This window comes from Sorex fumeus, unplaced genomic scaffold (assembly GCF_029834395.1).
Source record: "Sorex fumeus unplaced genomic scaffold, SorFum_2.1 ptg000063l, whole genome shotgun sequence".
NCBI classification, from domain to species: Eukaryota; Metazoa; Chordata; class Mammalia; order Eulipotyphla; family Soricidae; genus Sorex; species Sorex fumeus.
Genome location: NW_026606120.1, coordinates 69,603,681 through 69,614,281, shown reverse-complemented (window position 1 = coordinate 69,614,281; position 10,601 = coordinate 69,603,681). Strand labels below are relative to the sequence as shown.

The following is a 10,601-nucleotide window of genomic DNA, read 5'->3' as shown; positions in this document are numbered from 1 at the left end:
AGTGTCTGAGGGGGACCATTCTGAGGGGACAGGGTCTGAGAAAACAGTGTTTGAGGGGGCATAGTTTAAGGGGACAGGGTCTGAGGGGACAGTGTCTGAGGGGACAGAGTCTGAGGGGACAGGTCTGAGAGGACACTGTCTGAGGGGACAGTGTCTGAGGGGACAGTGTCTGAGGGGACAGTTCTGAGGGGATAGGATCTGAGAAAATAGTGTTTGAGGGGACATGGTTTAAGGGGATAGGGTCTGAGGGGACAGTATCTGAAGGGACATGGTCTAAGGGGACAGGTTCTGAGGAGACGGTGTCTGAGGGGACAGGTCTGAAGGGACATGTTTGAGGGGACAGGATCTGAGGGGACAGGGTCTGAGGAGACAGTGTCTAAGGAGACAGGGTCTGAGAGGAGAGGGTCTGAGGGGACAGGGTCTAAGGGGACAGGACCTGAGGGACAGGGTCTGTAGGTGCCACAGGCTCCTTCCACTGTGTCCTGGGTAGAGGAGGCGAGTTCCAGCTTGACAGCACAGAAGACTGAGGAGAGGACTGGGCAGGGCTCGCTGCTGGGTTCTCCCCTCCCGCCCTGGTTGTCTCTCTACAGTCACTGGCATAGAATAGCTCTGTCACTGCTCCCATACTCTTTGTGGTCTGGTCAGGAGAAGGTCCCACTCTCTGGGGCTCTCATGCTCCTCTCAAGTCTTGGGGCTCCAGTGAAAGTACTCTGCCTTTTCCATGACCTCTTCTGAAGGAGGGGCCCTGAGCCTCATCATCCTTCCTGTCATACCCGGTCATGTTCCCAGCCATGCTGGCCCCAGCTCTTGGCCTGCCCCTCGCAAGGTTCTCTGGTGTCCCAGGGACACCTTGCCCGGCCTGTGAAAACCAGCATCTGGCTGTGCCTTGACTGTGGTGCTGACTGGGGAGTCGGGGGCGCCATTCCCAGGTCCCTGTCACACCGTGGGCGGGTGCTTAGCCTCTCTCTGCTTCTCTTGGAAAGCTGAGAGGAGGCTGGGGACCAGCTGTGTGGAGGGTTTCCTGAGAGGCTGCCCGGGTAGGAGGGAGGCACCCAGGGGACGTTGGCCAGCATCAGGTGGCGCGTCTGCTCTGAGGGTGTGTGGTGGGGTGGGGGTGCAGCAGGTGAAGCACCCCAGCCATGCACATGGCCGCCACCCTGACCCACCCCTAGAAGATTCAGGTTTGCTTGGAGTCGCTGAGGGTCTCTGAGGCGCGAGGAAGAGGCCTGCGTCACCACGGCTCCTGAGTGCGTCTGGTGTGAGTGTCAGGGTTGATTCCGGGGCGGTGACGTTCATCCAACTTGGAACTTGAGAACCGCCCAGAACGGAGAAGGGGAGCTGCTGTCCCTGCGGGCCCCCTAAAGGTGTCGACATCCTGGGGAGCACTCCCAAAGGCGCCATGTCCCGGGGATCACCCCAAAAGGTGCCTGAGCAGGAGTCAGCTTACACCTCACAGCTTGGCTCAGGCCCGGCCCAGCAGTGACCAGGAACTTGTTGTTTTTCCACGTCATTTGCTCTCCAGTGTGGCCGCTTTCTAACCCGCGGCGGGTCCCTCCCCGTAACAAGCGATTGTGTGTTCTTCGGAGGTGGCCCAAGGGAGGAGGGGGCGGCCTGAGGAGGATGAGGACCAGGAGGTGGAGGAGGGGGGGAGGAGAAGGAGGAGGAGGAGGAGGAGGAGGAGGAGGAGGAGGAGGAGGAGGTGGAGGAGGAGGAGAAGGAGGAGGAGGGGGGCGGCTCAAACTCTCCTTTGCAGGGAGCTGGCGTGTTCTGCAACCCGCTGCCCCCACCCCCTCCAGGCCCTCTCTGGCCCCTGAAGGGGTTAAACGGCCTCCTGGAGGCCAGAACAAGCAGGTGTCCCCACCGAGCGACATACAGCCCCCACTGCCTCCAGCTCTGCTTCCTCTGCAACTAGTCAGTGGCCGGGGCGGTGGGACGACCAGAGAAGCCGCCGCCGCCAGTGGTGACAGGCGGCAGGCAGGTTGGCGAGAGCTCCCACTCGGGTGGCGCCCCCGCAGCGGCCCCTCTCCTGCGACCCGGAGAGGGAGTTCCCTGGTGGAGACTCTTCCCTTTCATCTGGAGCCGCTCGCTCACTTGGGCCGGCCCAGCGGGCTCCGCTGACTTGCTGGTGGAGGCCGCACGCCCAGGCAGCTGCGGCCAAAGCTGCAGAGAGGAAGCCAGCGGGGCTGGTGGGTTGGGGACCAGGTGCCTGCAGCACCCCCTGAGAAGACCCTGGTGGGACCCAGCCCCCGGCCTCATTGCAGGGGAGGTCTCCAGCGGCCAGCGCCCACACCATGAGGGGCCCCGGGGGCCTGGGGCTCTGGTCCCGCTGGGGTCAGGTGGCCGTGCTCCTCCTGCTGCTGGGGGCGCCCCCGCAGGGCCTGGCGCTGCCACCCATCCGCTACTCCCACGCTGGCATCTGCCCCAACGACATGAACCCCAACCTCTGGGTGGACGCCCAGAGCACCTGCAAACGGGAGTGTGAGACCGACCAGGTGAGTCGGGGGGCTGGAGGCCGGAGCTGGATGGCATGAGTGGTGGGCAGTGAAGGAGGGGTGGGGGGCGCACAGGTAGGACCCTGGGTGGTGAAGGGCAGTGGGGTTGAGGCGGGCCATGCAGGAGGGCAGGTGCCGCGTCTGAATTCCACGTGGCTGCGGCTGACTGGCCAGTACCGGCCTGGCTGTTCCCCTGGGGAGGATGGTCACTTGTCCATCGTGGAGCCACGTGGGGCTCATGCTAAAGCTGAGGTCCCCGGGGCTGGCGCCCGGCGCCCCCGAGCAGGCCCAGTAGATGGGCAGATGGGAGGAGCTCAGCGTGGGTCTGCGGGTGATGGGAGGGCGGACTTTGTTGCCAGCTGCCCGGCTGCCCTGGCCTTCCTCCTGCCCTCCCTCCTGGTGATGCCCTGCAACAGCGGGCAGTGGGCTTGGGTGTCCCCTGCTATCCCGGCTCCTCATCTCAGTGCTGAGGGGTCCACTGACCCCTGTGTTTGTGTGGACGGAGGTTCTGCTTGTTGGGGGTTACCTCAGGAGACAGGGGAACCCAGCCATTCCTTCTGCCAAACCTGCATACTCCATGGCAGGGGATGGGGCAGTTCGAGAGAGAAGCAGACCAGGAGCCTCCTGTCAGCCATGTGGGGGACAGGATTAGGGGGGAGGGGGAGATTGCAACACCCTCTCAGACAAGCCCCCCCCCCAACACACACATAGCTGCAGGATCTGTTCAGGGTTGCAGGCTGACCTGGTCCATCATGGGGGGCTTGAGGGTAGTGAGAGCCTGGAGACAGCCTCTGGGTATAGTCTGGGTCCTTCTGCAACTCCTTGGATGCCCTGAGGTGTTCTGCGTCCAGAAATATGCCCGCCCTGGTCCCAAAGGGACCATCCTGTCACATCGGAAGCCGGTTTCTGGGTCAGAGTCTCTTATGGAACCGCAGGACCCTCAGGCGCTCCCCCCGCCCCCTCCCCCACCGCTGCTCTGAGATCCTCCCCTCCCGATCCCAAAGCGGCCCCCTCCCACCCCGCAGCGGCCTGGCAGCCGATGTCAAGCAGAGGCTGCAAAACAAAGTCCCCATTCTGAGCCGAGAGGGGAAAACAGTCAACAAGCGAGCAGCCGCGGGGGCCGGGCTCCCCCTGAGCTGATGTGGAATGTCCGTGGCTGGAGGAGCGGTCGGGAGCGCCCTGGCGGGGAGCCGTCCACACCGCGACCAGGAGGGGATTAGCAGCGCCACCATGGGCTCTCGTGAATGTGTCGGCTCCAGACAGCGGTGCTCATTTCGAGGAATTAAGCTAATGCCGAGACTCCACGAGACCCCGGAAACCCCTGCTGGCTCCAGGCAGCTCAGCCCGCCCGACCTAGGCCACACAGGGGGCTTGTTTTTCTGGGGGCTTCCCTGGGGAGCGCCCCCCAGGTTAGGCCTAGGGATACTTCCTTGGGCTGGGAGTGGGGTGAAGGCCAGACCCTGCTTTGGGCTTTGGCCTCTCTGAACCCTCAGTGCTGTTCTCCCGGACAGCGTGGCCAGCCTTGAACCTCTGCCCCAGGGGGCCCCAACATCCCTCTTAGCACTGGGCTGACCCCTTTAATTCATCCTGGGCCAGCTCCCTCCAAAGGGGGAAAAAAAAGACACAAAGGTCTGGAGTCAGCGCACTGGTTCCAAGCTAAGCCTCGTTTCCAGGTGAAGTGGAAGGAAAGACTCAATGCTGCCCCTGGCCTGCGGCTGCCTGTGTGCAGGGTCCCTCCCTCCCCTCTGAGAGCCACACAGCCTGATCCCTCAAGCCCCATCTCCCTGGACCTCTGTTAGTATCCCTCTGAAGTGGAGGGGACAGGCACGTGTCTCCGAGGTCGGCGATGAGCATGGAAGGAGATGACACAGGCCCGAATGCTCTGAGGGGAGCCGCGGGTGGATAGAATCCAGCAGCCAAGCACCTGCTCTGCACGTGGGAGGCCTGGGTTCGAGTCCTGGTCCCCCAGCCCTGAGTTAGCAGTAGCCCCGAGCACCGTGGGGTGCGACTTCCCCTCCAAAAGAAGGGAGGGTTGGGGCTGGAGCGATAGCATAGCGGGTAGGGTGTTTGCCTTGCACGCAACTGACCCGGGTTCAATCCCCGAGCACCGCCAGGAATAATTCCTGAGTGCAGAGCCAGGAGTAACCCCTGAGCATCGCTGGGTGTGACCCCAAAGGCAAAACAAAACAAAGCAAAAAAAAAAAAATGAGGGTGCTGAGTGATCATTAGTTCTTCTCACCTGTGAACCTCCCCACCCCCACCCTCACCCCACCCCAAGGCCCCTCCCCGGAACATGCGGTGGGAGCGTGGGAGCGGGTGTCTCTTCCTCCTCCACGTGGCTCAAGGCCTCTCGCTCCGGCTCTCCCCAGGAGTGTGAGACCCACGAGAAGTGCTGCCCCAACGTGTGCGGGACCCGGAGCTGCGTGGCGGCCCGCTACCTGGATGTGAAGGGGCGGAAGGTCCCGGTGGGCATGCCCACGGAGGCCACGTGCGACCATTTCACGTGCCTGCAGCAGGGCTCCGAGTGCGACATCTGGGACGGGCAGGCCGTGTGCAAGTGCAAGGAGCGCTGCGAGAAGGAGCCCAGCTTCACCTGCGCCTCTGACGGCCTCACCTACTACAACCGCTGCTACATGGACGCCGAGGCCTGCTCCAAGGGCATCACGCTGGCCGTGGTCACCTGCCGTTACCACTTCACCTGGCCCCACACCAGCCCCCCGCCGCCGGAGACCACCGTGCGCCCCACCACCACCTCCCCGGAGACGCCCGGGCTGGACCTGGCCGCTCCGGCCCTGCTCAAGCACCCGGCCCACCAGTCGGTGACCGTGGGCGAGACGGTGAGCTTCCTGTGCGACGTGGTGGGCCGGCCGCGGCCCGAGGTCACCTGGGAGAAGCAGCTGGAGGACCGGGAGAACGTGGTCCTGCGGCCCAACCACGTGCGGGGCAACGTGGTGGTCACCAACATCGCCCAGCTGGTCATCTACAACGCCCAGCCGCAGGACGCGGGCATCTACACCTGCACGGCGCGCAACGCCGCCGGCGTCCTGCGCGCCGACTTCCCGCTGTCCGTGGTCAGGGCCGGGCAGGTCCCGGCCAGCGTGGAGAGCGGCCCCAATGGCACGGCCTTCCCGGCGGCCGAGTGTCTGCAGCCGCCTGACGCCGAGGACTGCGGCGAGGAGCAGACCCGGTGGCACTTCGATGCGCAGGCCAACAACTGCCTCACGTTCACTTCGGGCCGCTGCCTGCGGCACCGCAACCACTTCGACACCTACGAGGCCTGCGTGCAGGCCTGCATGAGCGGCCCGCTGGCCCTGTGCAGCCTGCCCGCCCTGCAGGGGCCCTGCCGCGCCTATGCGCCCCGCTGGGCCTACAACGGCCAGACCGGCCAGTGCCAGTCCTTCGTGTACGGAGGCTGCGAGGGCAACGGCAACAACTTCGAGAGCCGCGAGGCCTGCGAGGAGTCCTGCCCCTTCCCCCGGGCCAGCCCGCGCTGCCGGGCCTGCAAGCCCCGGCAGAAGCTGGTGACGAGCTTCTGCCGCAGCGACTTCGTCATCCTGGGCCGCGTCTCCGAGCTCACCGAGGAGCCCGACGCCGGGCGCGCCCTGGTGACGGTGGACGAGGTCCTCAAGGATGAGAAGATGGGCCTCAAGTTCCTGGGCCAGGAGCCCCTGGAGGTGACGCTGCTCCACGTGGACTGGGCCTGCCCCTGTCCCAACGTGACGGTGGGCGGGACCCCGCTCATCATCATGGGCGAGGTGGACGGCGGCATGGCCATGCTGAAGCCCGACAGCTTTGTGGGGCTGTCCAGCCCCCGGCGGGTCAGGAAGCTGCGGGAGGTCCTGCACAAGAAGACCTGCGACCTCCTCAAGGAGTTCCTGGGCTTGCACTGAGCCCCCCTCCCCCGCCCCACCCCACCCTTGCCTCCCACAGCCCACCCCTCTCCCCTCCTCTCCTCTCCCACCCTGAGTGACCCCTCAGTCAGCAAGCTGGACAAGGCCCTCCAGGGCAGAGTCAGGCCTGCTGGGTTAGTGCCATCAGCCTCTGGGGGGAATAAGGCGTCCATGTTGTTTGAGTCGAGAGGGACCCCCAGGGAAGTCCATCGATGTCTCACCTTAGCCCCTGTGATCCAAGCGCAGTCAGGCATTGTTCATTGTTGTCCCCCGTGGGGTTGCCCCCTCCCCAGGTAGGTAGAGATGGTGGTTCTGTGTGTGTGTGTGTGTGTGTGTGTGTGTGTGTGTGTGTGTGTGTGGTGGGGGGGGGTGGGAGGGAGACCAGCTCTCACAAACAGGAATAAATCACTTTGCAAGATGAAGGGAGGGACCAGAGCCCCTGCATCCTCACAGCAGAGAGTGCTCAGGTGAGGGCAGGGGAGAGGGGAGGCAGGGAGCAGGCCCCCAGCTGTTTGCCGGGTACTCAGCCTGTGCCCGCCCCAGCTGGCTGTGCGATCACTGACAACCCCCTCACCCGACCCTCACTCTGGGCACCCTAGGAGGCGTGACCTTTCTCCTTGGCTCTGCTGATGGCTGGTTTGTGGAGTTCAGACTAGTGAACGGACCCAGGGAAACGTTCCCCTGGGTGCCAGGCGCTCGGACCCCTGGGAGATGCCAGTCATCCCCGCACCTTTGGCCTGCGCAGCTGTCCAGCGGTCCCTTTGGAGCGACAGTGCGCCTTCATGTGCCACGGGCATCCTAGGACAAAAGCAGCATCTATTGGGGTGGGAAGAGAAAGGAAGTGGAAAAGCAGGCCCCGGAGCGGGTGGTGGAGTGAGAACGGAGGAGGGGAAGCCCGCCCGTCGGGGCAGGAACGCTGCTCGGTGCTCCCACCTGCCGGTCACCCTGGGGGTTGCAGGCAGCGGCTGGGCGGCTCTGGTCCTGAGCTGGAGACTCACTTGGTCCCCAGATCTCCTTGGCGGGTCCAGCCTCCCCAGCCCTGGACAAAGGATGTGGGAAACCCGGTTTCATCTCTACACCTGCCTTCCCTCCCCTCCTCAGCCCTTCATTGTGTCTGTCCCAAGAGAAGGATGGCCTCTTGGTTTCTTCCTCACACATAGAGAGGAAAACGCCAATTAAAAGTTCCCAGGATCAGCGTTCTGCCTGTGGGCTTCTTTAAGCTGGGAAGGGGGTGCAAGGGGGAGGGGTGTCCTTCGGGTGGGGGGAGATCTGGTCGCAGGGGCATGTTGGGGGGATGGAGCCCAAACACAGCCTCCCCAGGACTCTGCTTAGAGTTGGGGGTCTCATCCAGTTCCTTGAGATGTTGGGTGGCTCAATGGTCCCCCTCACCTCACTCCCTCCCAGTCTGCGGGCAGACAGGCACCTCACCCAGATGCCACCATGGGTGAGTCTGAGTTCTGCTGTGCCAAGGTGGAGGAGGGGGAGGAGAGGGCAGGAGGTGGGCACTGGAGACCCCAGAACCCAAATGCCCAGTGCACTTGTCTTGATTCCCTGGATGGACATAGCCCCTTATTTATTGGGGGGGGGGCACACCCAGAGGCCCTTGGGTCTTACTCCTGGCTCTGAACTCAGGGGTCACTATTCCTGGCAGGGCTTGGGGAACCCTATGGGTTGCTGGGGATCAAACCCAAGTGGGCTGCATGCAAGGCAGGCAAGCACCCTCCCTGCTGTGCTATCACTCCAGCCTCGGGTGGTCTCCTGTGGCCACTCCCCTCCCCTGAGTGATGTCTGGGCTCCACACAGTTCCCCCCTCCCCTGCACAGCCCGGCCCAAACCTCCTCTGATAGCCCTGGGGGAGGGCGGGATCCGGAATGTGAAGACCAACAGCACCAGCCAAGAGAGGAGGGGTGAGGAGGTGAGCGCTGCCCCTGCTGGCCTGTCTGTCCGAGCTTGGCCACATTCTGTTGCACCTGTGTCCACACTCCAGCTCTGCGGCCGGACAGCAGGGCCCAGGTCCGCTCTGCTCCCTTGTGGGAGCCCCTTGTCGGGTCTCACAGCCCACGCCCAGCTTAGCCGTCACTGCCACTGTCCTTCCAGCCCTGTGGCTGTGGTTGAGTCTGGGCCCTGTCTTCTCTCTGGGAGCCTTCTGGCTTCTGGAAGCTTCTTGGAGAAGGTACTCAGGCCTGGGCTGAGAGCAGGCAGGGCAGCCCTGAGGCCAGCGGAGTGCAGGCCCTGGGGTCTAGAGGCCAGCCCTGAGCTGGGGGCTCCCCTAACCAAGTGTCTGTTTCCCAGACACGCTCTCCTAACTGATTGTCCCATACAAGTTGACTTGGGGTGCACTTAGAATTGTTTTGCTCTGTTTTTGTATCTGGGCCACCACAGCCGGCGTTACTCAGGGCTTACTCCTGGCTCTGCATTCAGGAATCACGCCTGGCGGTGCTCGGGGGACTGGATGAGACATCCAGGATCAAATCCGGGGTGGCGGCAGATGCCCTACTTGCTGTATCTCTATGACCCCCACTTCCGTAATGGGGTGTCTTGAATCTGCCATGGTTTTGGTCCATGCACTTGGTCCTTGCTTGCCTAAACTCTGCAGCCCCGGCAGGTCCTCAGAAAGGATGCAAAGAAGGTCTCGGGGTTGGGGGTGGCCACCCCACCTAACCTTTTGGGCCCTAAGACACAGAGAGACTGACCAGACCTGCCTCTCTCCCATCTACACCCCGGCCATTCACTTCTTCCTGTCTTGTCCTTGTCCCCCTGAACCCCCAGTCTCACCACCCTTAGCCTCTTCACAGGCCTGGTCAGGCTGCTCGGGACCAGCACCCCAAGGCCTCTGGCTTTTTCCACTCTTGCCTACCCCAGCACCTTGGGCTCCGAGGACACTCGGCCCCATTGTCTGCGCAGCTGCTCGGAGTCTGATGTCAGCTCCAACAGTGGGACCAGAGGGCTGTGGGAGCGGGGGCGGGGAGGGGGGTGTAAATAAATACGGAGCCACGTGGGCTGGTGGGGCTCCCTGTGCCCGGGAGAAGGCCCGAGACATGCGCCGTGAGTGAGTGCCCACCGAGTGCCAGGCACTGCCTCCATCGCCTTCTCACTCACTGGCCCTGGGAGACCCAGACTGGCCCCAGCACCCAGTCAGCGGGGGCGGCCTGAGAAGGAAACCAGGTTTCAGGCTCTTTGTGTTTTTGTGTTTGTCTTGGGGCCACGCCCTGTGTGGGCTGCTCCCCCGCTCTGTGCTTGGGGGTGAGCCCTGACAACCATGGAGGGATCAGGAAGCACAGGAACTGGGGCCAGGACAGGAGCTGCCTGGGTCCTCTGCCACAAACATGCACTCAGTTCATCGAGCTATTTCCTGGAGCCCCTGCACAGCTCCTAAAACTGGGGTGACCTGGTTTCCCCCGAGCTCATTCTCTCTCTCTCTCTCTCCCTCTCTCTCTCCCCCTCTCTCTCTCTCTCTTTCACACACACACACACACACACACACACACACAGAGCACACCTGGTCATATCCAGGCTCACACACACACACACACACACACACACACACACACACACACACACACTGAGCACACATGCTCATAGCCAGGCTCACACACACATATACACACACACACACAGAGCACACATACTCATAGCCAGGCACGCACACACACACACACACACACACACACACACACACACACTGAGCACACATGCTCATAGCCAGGCTCACACACACACATACACACACACAGAGCACACATACTCATAGCCAGGCACACACACACACACACACACACACGCTCACACAAATGCTCACACATACATACAGTGACACACAGCTCCAGACCGGGCAGCACCTGATGGAATCCCACCAGGACCCTTGGCCTCGGCGGGCCCACGGTGCTGCCCGGGCCTGCCCGTGCTGGCCGCTTCTCTCTCTCTCACCCACAGCCATGGCCTAGATTCCTGAGTGAGGCCTCAGCCTCTGCCTGCTCATCCCTCAGGTCCAAACTTTGCTTGGGGGACCCTGACCCCTCTCTGGGTGTGGCCTGCCCCCACTACTTGTGTGTGTGTGGGGGGTCCAACATCAGGTGGGGGGCGCCCAGCCTGCAGAGGTCAGGAGGCGGGTGTTGGGTGGACGTGAGTCTCCTGGTGCCGGCAAGGATGAGGCCCCAAGAGGTTACGAAGGGGTCCCCTCCTTCCCCCACCCCACTTCCTCCCGCCGCTGCCCCCCCTG

At 63.1% G+C, this 10,601-nt stretch overlaps 1 protein-coding gene across 1 annotated transcript; it reads left to right on the top strand.

Moving 5' to 3' along the window:
• Positions 1-2,265: 2,265 nt before the first annotated feature.
• Positions 2,266-6,421, top strand: WFIKKN2 (WAP, follistatin/kazal, immunoglobulin, kunitz and netrin domain containing 2). The gene is made up of 2 exons (XM_056127604.1): positions 2,266-2,492; positions 4,862-6,421. The coding sequence occupies exons 1-2, from the start codon at positions 2,292-2,294 to the stop codon at positions 6,380-6,382; spliced, it is 1,722 nt and encodes a 573-aa protein (XP_055983579.1). The 5' UTR covers positions 2,266-2,291; the 3' UTR covers positions 6,383-6,421.
• The last annotated feature ends 4,180 nt before the right edge of the window (positions 6,422-10,601 follow it).